The sequence below is a fragment of the Histoplasma capsulatum genome, genomic scaffold (assembly GCF_000149585.1).
Source record: "Histoplasma capsulatum NAm1 scaffold_2 genomic scaffold, whole genome shotgun sequence".
Classification (NCBI taxonomy): Eukaryota; Fungi; Ascomycota; class Eurotiomycetes; order Onygenales; family Ajellomycetaceae; genus Histoplasma; species Histoplasma mississippiense.
Genome location: NW_001813981.1, coordinates 2,748,691 through 2,763,508, shown reverse-complemented (window position 1 = coordinate 2,763,508; position 14,818 = coordinate 2,748,691). Strand labels below are relative to the sequence as shown.

Genomic DNA, 14,818 nt, shown 5'->3' with positions numbered 1-14,818 from the left:
CTTGCCGTGTAGCCACAGCCAAGGATCCATCGGGCCCTTTTGCTTCCAAAAAGAAATTCGGTACCATCGGAAGGTCATCCTGTGTTGATGGGATGATATAATCGCTCAGTTCATTGCGTATCTGGCGATCGAGCTGTTCAGGACGCGCACCGTAGAGGTGGTCTGGCTTGGCCTGAGCCAGTGCGCCATCAGTTAAGGGGGCGAGATTTCCAAGCGGGTATCCCCCTCCGGCACATTTGGGATCATCAACATCACCTTCGATGATAGGAATCACTGACGTTGTGACCGGTTGTTCTTTAGATGCGTGGGTATCTGCTCGTTTGAATTTTCGGAAATGTTCATCGGAGAACTTCGATGGGGAAAGGGAGGGTCGGGGTCGAGCTAATGTTTCATTGATCTCCTCCCAGTTCTTTGGCATTGCTGGTATTCGACCATCGGGATATTCATATCCGTCAGGGTAAACGCCATGATCAATTAGATTCTGTTGGAAGTTACGATTATAGGGTGTGGTGCTCGTGGACTTGGTGGTACCCTTCGTATCTGCGCTTGTTGATGGAGGAGAACCTGCGCGTCGCTTTCTACTCCGGGACCTTGAGCTCATTGCTTTTTCGAGGAAGTTTTCCGGTTTAGGATACTGGGCAATATTATCAGCAATGATGCATTTGCATGGATTTGTAGTTACGTACATTTCTAAGGTCAGTTAGGTCAGGTCCTCCCAATCTGGAAACTCTCCTTATCTGTTTTGAACAAGCGGGTGCACAATCACGGAGAAAGGCCGGAGCAAACTGAGAAGGATTACAGCGCTTCTTCAACTCAGTGTGAAATCGTCGAGTGATAGGTCTATGATGGTTCTGGGGTGGTTTCGGGCGGCTGTTTCTTCGATCCAACTCCTCTAATGCATCTTTGGTTAACCAAATCTTTGACAGGTTATCCCAATATGCTGATGCCGACGCGTCGAGCTTCTGCCTTTTCCGAAATCGCGACCCGTCGGATGGATGGGGCTGAGAATACTGACGCTTGCGAGACAGGTTGGGGGTCACTGAACTAGGCATATGGTCATAATCATAAAATTTTAGCTCCTTTATCATGCCAGTATGTATCGAGGTCAGAAGGGGCAGAGGTTCTTATAATTAACTTTTGCGCAGGATCCCAGAATGCATTTCAGGCGCTCATCTGGAAATGATTGCTGCTGAGGGCCAGCCGTTGGTTGCTGGAAGCCAATCAGCGAAAAGGTTGGTGGTAGCGGCCTGAGTCCAGAATTGGTGCCACTAAGATGATCACGTGATAATATATTTTTAACACGTCAGGGCGGATGGGAGCGCGAACTAAAATTAGCACTGCTGCCTGGAGTGTCGACTGCCCACTCTTGTGTGATTGGCTAGTTGAGAGGAATGACGGTGCACAGACCTAGCGATACGCCGCTTGTCTATGGCAAGGGTATCTCCTCGTCTGGCCGCCAAGGCACAATTATATAGGTGCTTTTTCTGCCACTCAATTTACAACTGCTTATTGGCTGGACCTCCACAGCACAGAATGCCCAAATTCCTTCATAAACCCAGATACAGAGATAAAAAAATGCTTCTATGGTATGGCTGAGCATCTCCAGAATCCTGTACTCGCAAAAGGCGTCTGGTTTGAAGAAGGCAACAGCAGCCAACAAGGTCACACTTTTCGAATGGTCCTTCTTGGATTCCTTGTTCGAGCTTTGCAGCGGCAGGGCATTATCACATGAGCCATGGTTTAATATGGGGTGAGAAGTTGAAACCAAATGCTGTCTATCTGGTCGGATGAGGTATTTCATCTTTCCGTAGTTGCCTATTGTTAGACAACCTTGCAGATGCTTCTATGCCAGAGGTAGCAAGAAAAGAGCAGCATTACAAAGCCTAATTCGGAGACTCGGCTCCTTTTTCCTTTTAGTAGCATAACATGGTAAATAGAGGTTAATACAAAATTGGCCCCTTTCTGAGTCGATCTCAAAATGGAAAAATGAGAATTTCCTAGAGCCTACTGTACAGTACTGTAAAAATCCTCATACCTTTTGAATGACCAGGATGACCGCATATAAGAATAAAATGACCCTATGCTTTTGAGGTGTGCAGGCTGACCAGGCCACGCTTTCGATCGCGGGGCCTAAAAGCGGGATGCTCGTTGGAAATATCCAAGGAGGCCCTGCGCCAAGAGGGTGAATCCCAAAGTTTCATCATAGTTCTCCGTGAAATTTACAATGAACAATAGGCCTATGAAGTTTTATATGGGGGCTTTCGGGCTGCGGTTTATATTTTTTCCTTGTGTTGGGGACCTACCAAAAACAGCTCACACAGCGCCAGCATCCTTCACTCGAGTTCCACAAGTTTCTTTGGTTATGTACTGTAACACTGTCTCTCTGCTCTGTGATCTCGTCTGTTCTGCCGCCTTGCAGCTTGCGAAGGGGCCTTTTGTGTTCGGCCTATGGCTAATGTTTGCATAATGGAGCATTTGATCAGAATATCGGAGTAACAAGCGTTTTAATGTTGTATTTATTGCGAAACCAATCGCTGGCTTGCAGGCAAATACCCTGAAACGTAAATAAAAGTGGACCAACCCTGTGCCTTCTGCAAATTCTCTCCTCGATTTTGGGTGATCGATGCTTAGGCTCCCAAAACCCTCAGCCAAATTTTTCGCAGCACAAAGTAGCTTGATTGGGTCTTGGTGAACTGGGATATTTTTCATGTGAGTGCAAAAATTCCAGGTTGATGGTCAGCGAAAATTACAACTGAAAGACCAACTGCTGGTGTCCTACAGTTCCCTTCATGAATTGGTGCCTCATTGGGATATGCTTGAGGGCCATTGCCATTGTTCCATCGAATGGCAAAAATATTTTTATTTCTTTTTCCTTCTAAGTGTAGGCTCGTGTAAATTTAACTCTTAAAGGAAAAGTCGAAGATTCCCCCCATGTCAGAGACTGAGACTGTGCATAGGTTTGATAATCCATGATTATTGGAACGTCCTCCCGATAATAGCATTTCTAACTTCTGGAAATTATTCGGTAGAAGGGCTTGTATGAATTTTAGTAGCATTCATGCAGCAAATATGCAAGCCACCATGTGCAACTTCGGCTCAATGAACATAAAATTACTATTCCTGGTCACCAGGCAAGATCATATGACGCTGGCTTTTCCAGTATAAGATGTCCCTTCTAGAATTATCTGCATGTATGCCTGACAGAGTAACACGTTGGATATCGGACAATCTTATCGAAACAGTAACTATCTTTTACATGCTTCTGGATCCGGTTGAGCAAATATCCAGGGCCCATCAAAATGCCAACCCCCACCAAGTCACACCCCCTACTTAAATCTCAGAACCCCTCACGATTCTTCACGATTCTCTTTGTACGTAACATCAAACACTATCAAAATTTATCCATCTTACTCTGTTTCGACCCCGACTGAAGAAAGGCTTGTATTGTGTCTGATTTCATCCAGTTTCATCTGCGCCTCTCCGAATATCAGGTGAATAGAGATCGAATCTTCCCTTCTACCATTTGGCCCCATGATCGCTGATACGCAGTAGTCTTTAACAGTTGGTACAGAGAAGCAAGGTCCATCTAGAGTATCTTGGCTATGGCGGTAAGTCCAGCTACACAGTTTTGTCACGGCTCTTAATTTCATCGCTATGTATCTAATTCACATACATGTCTAGACAGGTGACGACGCTCTCTTCGGGAAAGAGGAAAAGGATATCCCGGCCCATTATTTTCCGCCGACCGACAGTGATAGGACTATATATTTTAAAGGCCGTTATTTGTCGATATACAATAAAGACACGGAACACTACGCAACGCATGAAGTCCACGACCATCCAACAACAGTCTACAAACCGTTCACAGTACCCGCCGGTTATACCACATACGTGAGGGTTGCCAGCGTCTACTTCAAGCTCTAGGGTAACGGAGCAGGTTGCATCCCGAACGCAGTGATGACACGGTATCCATCCTCATTTCCGCACCATATAGTCAGAGAAACATCCTGAGTGTTATCCTTCGGGAACAAGTGCGCGACGGCCCACATAAAAATTCCAATTTTGGACCGCCAACTAGCTCCAGCACTGGACGGGACCAACTTGGCACTTACCATAGTACGGTTTATCCTTCAAAAAGACGCAAGCCTGAAGATCCACAATCACCATTCCGGGAGAATAGAGGTAAGAAAATGCCTTTCAAAATATTCATGTACCGCAACTAACGATCTACCAATAGAGGTCGGATTTATGTACACAAATGCCCCCGCCGTCGATATATTGCAATTATCTGAACCATTCAGAACGGCGCTCCAGAACAGTCGACAATGGAAATGGGAAAGAAGCCAAAACATGAACACCACATCGTGCCTGGCTGCATTGCCCTATCCATTGATTAGCCATGCCTTCTAAAATGGGAAAAATGGTGGTTGTCATACGCTGATAGAAGACTGGTGCTGTTAATCCTATTTGCTGTAGGCTCGGCAGCTGATCTATACCGGCTAGTAAGCTCTTATTCCCACGTACTGGGGACGACGTTGGCTCACTCATCGTAGGTGAGAATTCGCTCTGCAGAATAGCCAACACACTTGCCATCGGTCTCAACTGTCTATGACGGGGCAAGGAGGTGGAAGGGGGATTAATCTCTTGACGCTGAGAGATTTTGTCTGTCTATCTGTCAGTGAAGAAGAAATTGTGGGAAGAGGGTGAACATACCACGAAGTACCTTGAACTCGTCACACATCGGCCTTTCTTCTGCAAGCGCATCCATGATATCCAAAATCTCGCTTGGCCAATTCACCCCTACTTCTTTCTCCGCATCCTTCTTCAACACCTTTATGAGACCGTCAAATAATTCCGCGCTTGATTCCGTCCACACTTTGGTAGGATAGCTCGTTGATAGGGTGATAACAGCGTCGGGATAACTTTCGCATAGCCCACGAACTGTTTTAATCCTCACAGCATTGGATTCCATTGCATATTTCGTGGTTTTGCTGCAGTATTCCGAGTGTTTTGGCGGCCCAAACACTAGCCTGAAGTTTGCCTTTACAGTTCGCGATGTATCCAGATTATTGTTTTCTAAGATCTTCTTCTTTGTTGCATTCCCACGCGTGCTAAGCTCGCGAATTGTGACCTGGAGGCGTTCTTGGCACACATTTGCGGCAGCCTGTGCATCTTGTCGAATCTTCGTTACGGCATCGATCAGCTTTTGGGTCCACTGGGTGATTTGTTCGGCTTGGGTCTTCGCAAGGTCTGGGGCTTTTGCAAATGTGACGGACATGGCACAAACCTTTCAGCCTGATCTGCCATGGCTAGGACGACGTCCTCGCAACGGATGGTTTTCATTCCGAGGTTCTGTAAAATCTAGCTATTGGTGACGTCTGATGAGTATAAGACAACTAGAAGATATTTATTGTTGGGGGAGGGGACATCTTCCCCTTTAAAGTTGGAGGAAGCGGCATTGGCCGCCCACTTCTGGAAGCTCATCATTACCTCTCTCGGTACATACATGGGAAAAAGTTACGGTGGCTAAAGGCGTTCAGTCACATACTTTAGCTCATTAAACGCCAGCTATCACGCCGTGGCGGCCAGAAAATAGGCTTTCAGTCCTTTGAGGTTCGCAAGCCCTCCAATTATCACAAATGAAATTGTTGTGTATCCAATAGCATCAACAGCATGTGACAACCCCGCATATTTCAAAGCGCAGCCCACGCCACTTCAGCCAATCGGTTTACTCTGATATCCGCCAGCCCCAAGTTAGAAAATCTAGATCAAGGCCGGTGCAGCAGGTCAAAATATCAAGGCTGTATGTCCTTTTTTTTGTCGACGTACATACTCATCCAGAGCTGTACCAGGGCCCCAAACAGAGCAAAAGATCGGCATCGAGGCCTTGCAAAACTCCGTTCCGTACGTTGACGAGATGCAATCAGCAACGCAAAGTCATACGTGGACATTGGCGAATGTCAACCCCAACCAGGGGTCTCGATGGCTGCACCATCCGCTGCTCAGAGCAGAAAATGGCAAGCCTCAGCGATCAAGACCATGTATTTTACAGCGTAGTTTAATGCATCCCTAAATTGGGAGAGCGACGGCCACCTCCGGTATCCACGTGGTACAGGCGGAAGACACAAAGAATATCTGCCGGGAAGTATTGATAGACTGCCATATAAGGAGGTGCGATTCCCCCCGAAGTCCTGAGGCAATTGTGAGAAAAGAGAATAATTATTTCCCTGCAAAACCTTCATCCCAATTGAAAAACACTTATTGTGTATCAATCGCACCATTTATTAGCACCACTGTTCCAGAATGAACCCATTCAACAATGCTGGCTCTTTGCCAATCCACACTGCCACATCCCAAATCTCCATTGTGGACGTCTTTTTTCCCGGCTTCACCGGCATCTCTGCGTCCATTCAGCAACTCGTAGCTAGTGACCTGAACAGCTATGCTCACCTTCTGTGCTTCTGCAGCATGCTCCTGTTCTTGGGTAGATATGCCGTCCGTTAATTGACGGACTTGATGGAGACCTATTTCAGTTCGTGACTCTTCCCTCTAATGATAACTCTTTCTAACCATCGACAGCTTCGACCGTCCACGTCTCCTACTACAACGAAGCGTACGACATGCTCATCGCCTGGGTATCCACCCAGCCTTTCGCCCATAAGGCTCGCTCCTCTCTCGCAAGTATCGGCGGCATGCAAAGAAGAGCATATGCTGATGATCTTTCAAATGAGTACAAGAAAAAACCTTTGCGCTTTTCACCTTGGAATGGATCATTCTTATTCGTGTACAAGAACCATCTGCTCCGGTTCCAGTGCGTGGCAAAAGAGACCAAGGAAGAGATCTCCATTTCCTGCATCGGCGGATCTTCGCAAATCCTGAGAGCACTCCTTAGTGATTGCCGAGCTGAGTATCTTAAACTTATCCAGCGAAAGACTACAGTCTTTGAGCATCATGATGGTGAATGGAGGAAAGCGAAGGCAAGAGACATCAGACCAATCTCGACAGTCATCATGGATGAGCGCGAGAAAACGGCCCTGTTGAAAGATATCGAGGATTTCCTGGACGAGCGAGCTCGGGGCTGGTATGCAAGGCGCGGGATTCCCTATCGAAGAGGGTTCCTGCTGTATGGGCCTCCTGGAACCGGGAAGTCCAGTTTCAGCTTATCTGTCGCCGGGCGTTTTGAGCTAGATATCTATGTACTCAATCTTTCGAGCATCGACGACAGCCGCCTAAGCAGTTTGTTTGCCCAGCTTCCCCCGCATTGTGTCATTCTCTTAGAAGATATCGATGCTGCTAGTACTGCACGAACGGAAGACAGTGAAACGACGAAAAACACTGGCCAGGCCGCGGTAGGCCCTTCACAGAAGAGCAAGTCTCATGGAAATGTATCTCTGTCCGCGCTTCTTAATGCCCTGGATGGCGTGTCTTCGCAGGAAGGTCGATTGCTGATTATGACGACAAATCACATCGAGCGTTTGGATGACGCACTCATCCGCCCTGGCCGCGTGGATAGACAGGTTTTGTTTCAGCTCGCTGATCACAAAATGAGTTCTCGTCTTTTCTGCACGGTTTTCAAGCGGTCAGATGGGGATCAGCGCACTACAGGAAAGGAGTTCGATGATGAAACAATTGAGCGACTTGCGGATGAGTTTGCCGCCAAGGTTCCGGACCAGGTATTCAGCCCAGCTGAGATCCTGCTATCGTTCCTGCTTGAACGCAAGCAGTCGCCTACCGACGCAGTGGCTGATGTGGAGAATTGGGTTGCCAAAACCAGCAAAGAAAGGGGAAAGGTGAAGAATTACGCCAGGGCACGAGCAATTGCCAACCCCACTGACTCTTTCGAGGATCTTGCGGAGAGTTCCCAGGCTCACAACGCTTGATCCATCGCGGAAGCCTGGCGGACCCAACGCATTCTTACGTCTCGGTTTTATGCTTGTATAATGGAAAGTTTGATGTTAATGGCCAATCTGGGAGGCCCTCTGCTGTTTGTCTGGCGAGACGTTAGCTCCGAGTTGACGTTCTCGCGAGGTGGACTGGGACAGATATTTTCTGCTTCACGTTTCTCTTTCATGTTTCTTTGTCAGTAATTGTTCCTGATGGCAACACTGCTTGTTTTAACGTTGAATCTCCATGACTTCGCCTTTTATCCGTCACAAGATCTGCCTTGTTTGATTTTCTGTCGTAGTTCAATAATTGACGGAACTTACTCAAATTTTGTAAACATCGCGCCATACATCAACGGGAAGTGCGGAGGAACCTCCCTCTGTTCGTAGGCGCCGTTTCTCCGAGCATGCTCGATCAATAAACTGTCCGTAGCTCAGATGAATGGTGTGGACGACGCGGTCCTTCATAGTCACTTCCCATCCGCTCTCGAAGGAGGACAATTAGCGTAGACCAGTGGGCTGAAGGCATATAAAGCCAGCCCTCCTCCCACTTTGTTTCCCTCGCTCGATCTTCCCTTTTCTCCTCATAAAATGCCGCAGTTTTCACTATGGCGCCTACAATTCAAAACTTAGCCCAAAACAAACCAATAGCACCCAAACCAAGGGCACCTGACGTCCAGAGCGATAGCCCCCAAGCACGCCAAATTTCGGACAAAAAAAGGCCAAAATGGTCCCCAGAAGAAGATGTTCTGATCATCGAGCTTCGGCAGCGCGGAATGGCGTGGGGAGATATCAGCAAGGAACTCCCCGGGCGAAGTGCACTCAGCTGTCGCCTGCACTACCAGAATTACCTTGAGAGACGGAGTGAGTGGAGCGAGGATCGCAAGACCAAGTTGGCCCTATTATATGAAAGGTGGAAACGGCGTGATATCTGATGACAACCGGCTCCTTACTGACAGAGCAAGCAGATTCAAGTCGGAAATGTGGGCGAAAATTGCAGAGGAGATGTCCATCCCCTGGAGGGCCGTTGAAGCTATGCACTGGCAACTGGGAGAACAAGAAATGGCGAGACGATCTAGGACAGTTCCGTTCTCATTCTCTCAACCCGCATCAAAACGCTCACGTTCCGTTCAGCTCCCTCCCTTTGCGGAACTCGACGCCGTATCCCAAGGGAACCGCAGCCACGCAGCTACTCTCTCAACGATGGGTCATCCTTCGGCGTGGGATTGGACGTGGATGGCGTGATTATCGCCGCCGTGGCTTCATACCAATAATAGCCGTACAATTGGGGTTCGATACCGCAGCGTTCGATGTATGTCTCTGGTCAGATGTCCAAGGCAAATCGGAGGTTCCGGGATATGTTGGTATTTATTCTTTGGTCCCACCGCGTGAGGCCGGTTTCTACGGATCTCCTCTGCTTCCATGTTCGTGGTGATTGTATATGAAGATGTCTGGCGCAGGACCGGCCTTTGTTTGATTTTCTGTTGTAGTTCAATAATTGATGGAAGTTAGTCAAATTTTGTAAACATCGCTAGCCATACATCAATGGGAAACGTGGAGGGCAGGGGCTGTTTCTCCGAGCCTGCTCAATTCGCCCTCATCCATCCGATCCCTGAAACTGTCTCTAGCAGCCTACGAGTCCGTAAAATGGTGCGGTCTTTCACGGTCACTCCTCGTCTGTCTGGAAAGGGGACTATTAGCGTAGACGGGGGACTGAAGGTATATAGAGCCAGCCCCACTTTGCTGAGGTCGGTGTAGTCACGTGAGGAGCTATGATGCGCGTGCCACGGGAATTGGGTGCAAGCATGCCATGCTCCATCTTCCGTCAAATACAGATGATTTTTGGCAGCAGAATGGGTAAGTAACTTAAGCGTTGTTGCGTTGAGATAATTCGAATTGAAACCTAACTAGTTGGGATACGGTGGTTTTGGTGGTTCGCTCGCTTGGGAATTACGTTATTAGGCAATGGGGCCATCAGGAAGAGTAGTCAGCATTCTATTCTTCTCCGCCCATGCGGCTCATCCAGTTGACAGAGGGCCGGTTAGGGTACAAACCTGAGGGCCGAAGTCCAATAAGGCCAGAGGCACAGGGGCAGAAGAAGCTTGACAAAATCCCAGGGACTACATCATGTGGTCACTAGCACAATGACCAAGGGAAGGGATACTATGGCCAGTGCTTAAGGACATGTGTAGTAGGTCCAGTGACCTAGGTTGCCATGCTGGAGGCAGGAGCCAATAGGCCTGACGGGTCCATGGATCGCGGTCCACGGACCTGGTAGGCCCAGAGGCGACCAACTTGTGGCCATGCTGGCTTGTGGACGGCAGAGGCCATTGAACCGATTTCTGTGGCCCTGTGGCGACCAAGGACCCACGGCCCAAAATGAATATGTTTTCCTCTCGACAATTCTATAAAATTTTGAATGATGACCCTGCCCTTCAGTTCTAACTTTCACCACCCTCTATTCTTACTGACAGAGTAATCATCTCATTTCAATGCTGTACTCAGAATACTTCTGTGCTTTTACTCCTCAGTACAAAAACACAGAGATATTGAGTGGGGAACAACAACAGAAAGCGCTGCAGTGCGCTACCAGCTGATATCTCAAGAGTTGCTGAGAATCATCAGTTCAAGGAAGCCCAGTCATTTGCAATTTTATTGAAAGAAATCACACGTGGCAACATTCGCGGCTTCTTTGAAGCCAGAGAGCTATGTAGGAGAATCAAAAGGATTGCGGGCGAAATGGATGGCGAGCAAGCCAGCGGAATGGCGATGGATTGCAAGCGAAATAGATTGCGGGTGAAATTTGAAATTTTCTGAGAGTAATCTGAGAGTAAGGGTTGGTTCCAGTAACGAGACGGAGGGAGATCTAAAGATCTACATCACGTGAAACTGAATTGGTGGGACGCAGAGCACAAGTGCAGAAGTACTCCGTACACTTTTGACGGAAGGGGCAACGGTATTTGGACAAGATTCGTGGCCTATTCATAAAAACAGGTCGGGGCCCCATTGTAAAATGATTTGCCCTATCCACATTCCGTTATTCTCAATTCGACTCCGACTGCGGACGAGCAGGAGACGTACACTTTTGGATGAAAGGGGCCACGGTATTCGGGCAATATTCGTGGCCTATTAGTTTGCAGATGGGACCCATCCACAACTTGCAGCGTTACGCGTTACCACTAAGAATGCGGCCACCATCCAGAAATCATGGCAGAACCACCAGCTGATGGACCTACTAGATTTCTAGATTTTTGGAAATGAAAGGCCTATTTTGAGAACGGAGGCCATGTTTTAGAGTATATCAACCCTTTCGAACCCTGCTAAGACAGTTGATTTTGAGAAGCCCGACTCGAGGTTGCTCTATTGATGACGAGTATAAAGAATGGGTGGAGATGCCATTTGGATCTTTTAGTGTTGCATATTTGGCACCGATAATCCAGTACGCTCCACTCAGCGTTCGGGTGTTGGCGAGCTCTTCCAGCCACGAATTCGGATCGCGTGGCCGAGATGAAGCGAGCCAAAATGGGGAGGACCACGGTTTCGGATTGCAAATCGTGGCCTGCGCGTGCAAGCGCCCGAAGCAAAACGACTGATCGCTCCAAATGACGTTCGACAGAAGTACACTTTTAAAATGCGCCTTTTGGCTCAATGAACCACGCACTCGCCTGTAGCTATAAATTGAGAGCTCTTCCCATAGTGTCAAGTGATAACCAGCAAGTCCCAGATCCTTTATCTTCATCGGAATCAAACGCCACAAGATGCAACCACCAAGCTCGAAACGTGTCAAGAAGCCATGGACTGAGCGCAGTAGTCTTGTGCAGATGCGTTATCGACAGAAAGGCACGCTGCAGCGTATGCTGCGTAGCTATTTCAATGACTGTCGCTGCAAAGGTGTCTACCTTGTCATCCATGAAGACAACCGGTACTTTACAATTAATTTTAACAAGTCTGATGCTTCGAACAGCCACTTTCCACCACCAGACAGAGATATAGTAAGTGCCATGCGTACAGCCCTGGAAAGACGTAGCTCTTACAGAAACAGGAGAAGCATTATCCACCTCCATCTCGAACAACATGCGAGAACTACATGAAATATCAGAAGTCTAGAGCAGGGAAGAAGGGAAAGCAAGAGAAACTTGAGGAGAAGCAAGAATAGAATGTTGTAAATTAGGGTTAATTTGAAATCATCACTAAGCTCCTTTTGGAAAGTATACCTAGTCGAAGTTTTATTGGGCTGCTTTCACAAGTATGTGTCATGATGGAGCCGCCGAATCTACATTATAAGAGAATGAGAGAGAGATTTTTATTATTAAAAAAATATTGGGATATACTTAGGGCCTGTTCGGTGATTTTTTCCGTACAGTGCCAGGGCCGTACAGAAAGTGGATATTTGCCTTTTGACGGCGTAAACCTTCAATATTGCCACCTTTCCCTATATGAATAGTAATCTGCTTGGCGTTTTGACATTACTTTTATTACTTACCCATGGTTTTTATGATGATGATTATCATGCCATTCCAGCGGACGTGTAGCAGTTGAAATTTCCACTATATTACTACCTCCTCACACCAAATATCAGTGAAAAATGGATCTTAATGAGTCTCAGATTGATCCGGCATTACAATACCTTGATGAACGCGAGAGCCAGTGGCCTGAATCCCCAACGCGAGCCACCCAATCCACCCAGCGAGATTCCGCGTCATACACCCCGCCGGCCTCCAGGCTGTACAGCCAACCCTCCCGGCCATACACCCAGCGAGCCTCCCAGCGAGCCCGGCGTGCCGCCCGAATTCGAACCGATTGGACCCCTGCCATGGAGCTTGCCATGCTCAATACGTTCATTGACACCAAAAAATGGGGTTTGGAAACAGACAACAGCAATTACAAAAGTGTCGTTTGGCCTGCAATTGTTGAGGCTGTTAGCCAGCATACAAGTCAATCTATTACCAAAGATATATGTGATAATCGATGGCGGAAGATTAAGACCATATGGAAGCTGTGGTGTAAGCATCAACAGCAGATATCTGGATGGTCATTCTGTCAAGAGAAAATGACATATATCAACGATATCGAGGTTACAAGTGTGTATTTCAATCGACATCCAGATATGTGACAATTTCAACATCAAGGATCTTCATATTCAGAAATCACTGGTGAACTGCTTGACAGTCGTTTGGCAACAGGTGATTATGCTATAGAATATCAAACTCATCAGCAAAGAAGAAGAGAAGAAATAATGAATGAGAATGACAGTGATGTTGAAACTGAGAAGGAATTGACACCCACATCTGTTGTAGAATTGTCAGAAGCAGTTCATCAAACCTCTATAAACTCATCTCAATCATCAATAATAAGATTGTCAACTGAAACCTCAGGCACTCGAAATCGACCACTTAAAAGAAAATTTGTTGACAGTATTGATGCTCTGAGGGAAATTATAAGGGATTCTGCAACTGCCAAAGTAAGTGTTGAACAGCCAGGTGATATTGAACGAGCAACGGGGTTATTTTTAAATGAGGTTCAGAAGTTGCTTCCAGAGAATTGAAAGGTTGACGGCCGAATTCCGTATTCACGTTATAGCATGATTCCTTTGCTTTTTCAAGATCCAAATATCTCAGGTCTTTATCTTGGTTATACTGCCTCCACATCTGCGCAGCGATATTATCTCGCTTTTTCATCATTTCATCACTACCCTCTTGTTGAATCCCTGCAGTTTCTCTTGTTTCCTCCTCACTAATAGAATCCTCATCATCTTCAGCAACCTCATCCATTTCCTTATACTGATTCATAAAGTTATGAACTGCTGCCAATGTGAAAACCAGGTCAATCTGAGTGGTTATGGAGAATCCATCTCAAGCTTGATTATATATTCGAAACCGTCGTTTAAACACTCCAAATACTCACTTGACTACACCTCGCAAACTGGCATGACGAAGATTATACAACTCTGAGGCATTGACAGGTTGAGAATTCGCTTTTTCCCATTCCTTTAGATGATATTGAACTCCTAATATGGAACCAACATCAAGCTAGATCTTTGTGAGTAGCCAGCATCTGCTAAAAAGCAGCAGGACTCATCAGATAATGTCATTTCAAATTGATCTTTTTTCTGTGCCTGCGCAATAACCCGGCTATCATGAGAAGATCCTTCCATTCCGGGGTAGATATATAGAAAGTTTCATATCATGATCGCAGGCAGCCAGAACATTTTGAGATATCCAATCTTTTCGATTTCACCATACAGATTGCTGATTCAAAGGAATAGAGATAGGTAAATGAGTGCCATCCAGAGCTCCAATACACCCTTTGAAAAACGGCCAATAATGTGGATTTGAACCGAGAGCTTTCTTGCTATATTCCATCGGGGATTCGGGCAATTTGACATAATACTCGTAGAGTACGCAGAGCGATTCCAAAACCTCATGAAACACCCTATAAAAATCATTATTATAACATTCTTAGTGAGTCTATTTATTTATTATTACTACTATACTCACTTGGATATTGTGTCTAATGAATGATGAAACATCTCTGCAGCGTTCTGATAGCTCACACTAGGAGTTGTAATATACAAGAATATAAGAAGCTTCTGCTCGATATTGATAGCGTGTAATGCTTCAGATTCGCGGATATTGGTATTCTTTCTAACGCCTGCGGCCTCGGCTATGAATGTTCTGTCTTCCATCCCCGTCGCATTTTGTGTATCTTCTGGGAGGGAAATGGCTTGAAATGGGGGGGTGGTAAATTGTAAGATTTCTAATGAATCAGAATATGTGCATTGTATGCCTGATGAAGCGGTTGAGAGGCTCGCATCAATGTCTTCTGCTTCAGCTCACCAGATTAATTGCTGTCAATGACATATGTTCTGTCGGAATGCCTCCTGAATGGCAATATCACTGTTGCTCGACATCATCCTTGAGATTCAAGATTCTTTA

General features: G+C 46.6%; 6 protein-coding genes across 6 annotated transcripts in view; 3 read left to right on the top strand and 3 right to left on the bottom strand.

Moving 5' to 3' along the window:
* The window catches only part of HCAG_02889 (predicted protein), a gene marked incomplete at both ends in the record, with an annotated part of 2,125 nt that extends 1,524 nt beyond the window's left edge, over nucleotides 1–601 (bottom strand). Inside the window, one exon of the mRNA XM_001542668.1 lies at nucleotides 65–601. Coding sequence (XP_001542718.1) covers nucleotides 65–601 — 537 coding nt within the window. The remainder of the gene's footprint in view (nucleotides 1–64) is intronic.
* A 2,698-nt stretch (nucleotides 602–3,299) lies between these two features.
* HCAG_02888 (predicted protein) lies at nucleotides 3,300–3,924 on the top strand (the record flags this gene model as incomplete). Its single annotated transcript, XM_001542667.1, has 3 exons — nucleotides 3,300–3,371; nucleotides 3,563–3,608; nucleotides 3,686–3,924. The coding sequence occupies 3 exons, from the start codon at nucleotides 3,300–3,302 to the stop codon at nucleotides 3,922–3,924; spliced, it is 357 nt and encodes a 118-aa protein (XP_001542717.1).
* A 360-nt stretch (nucleotides 3,925–4,284) lies between these two features.
* Nucleotides 4,285–5,278, bottom strand: HCAG_02887 (predicted protein; the record flags this gene model as incomplete). Its single annotated transcript, XM_001542666.1, has 3 exons — nucleotides 4,285–4,372; nucleotides 4,545–4,602; nucleotides 4,714–5,278. The coding sequence occupies 3 exons, from the start codon at nucleotides 5,276–5,278 to the stop codon at nucleotides 4,285–4,287; spliced, it is 711 nt and encodes a 236-aa protein (XP_001542716.1).
* Nucleotides 5,279–6,303: 1,025 nt separating this feature from the next.
* On the top strand, nucleotides 6,304–7,880 carry HCAG_02886 (predicted protein; the record flags this gene model as incomplete). The annotated part of the gene is made up of 2 exons (XM_001542665.1): nucleotides 6,304–6,484; nucleotides 6,580–7,880. The coding sequence occupies 2 exons, from the start codon at nucleotides 6,304–6,306 to the stop codon at nucleotides 7,878–7,880; spliced, it is 1,482 nt and encodes a 493-aa protein (XP_001542715.1).
* A 611-nt stretch (nucleotides 7,881–8,491) lies between these two features.
* On the top strand, nucleotides 8,492–9,641 carry HCAG_02885 (predicted protein; the record flags this gene model as incomplete). Its single annotated transcript, XM_001542664.1, has 3 exons — nucleotides 8,492–8,747; nucleotides 8,843–9,195; nucleotides 9,396–9,641. The coding sequence occupies 3 exons, from the start codon at nucleotides 8,492–8,494 to the stop codon at nucleotides 9,639–9,641; spliced, it is 855 nt and encodes a 284-aa protein (XP_001542714.1).
* A 1,913-nt stretch (nucleotides 9,642–11,554) lies between these two features.
* On the bottom strand, nucleotides 11,555–14,568 carry HCAG_02884 (predicted protein; the record flags this gene model as incomplete). Its single annotated transcript, XM_001542663.1, has 9 exons — nucleotides 11,555–11,966; nucleotides 12,261–12,315; nucleotides 12,367–12,430; nucleotides 12,589–12,784; nucleotides 13,035–13,075; nucleotides 13,457–13,616; nucleotides 13,788–13,912; nucleotides 14,126–14,315; nucleotides 14,381–14,568. 9 exons carry the CDS (start codon nucleotides 14,566–14,568, stop codon nucleotides 11,555–11,557), a joined length of 1,431 nt encoding a protein of 476 aa, XP_001542713.1.
* Between the last annotated feature and the right edge of the window lie 250 nt (nucleotides 14,569–14,818).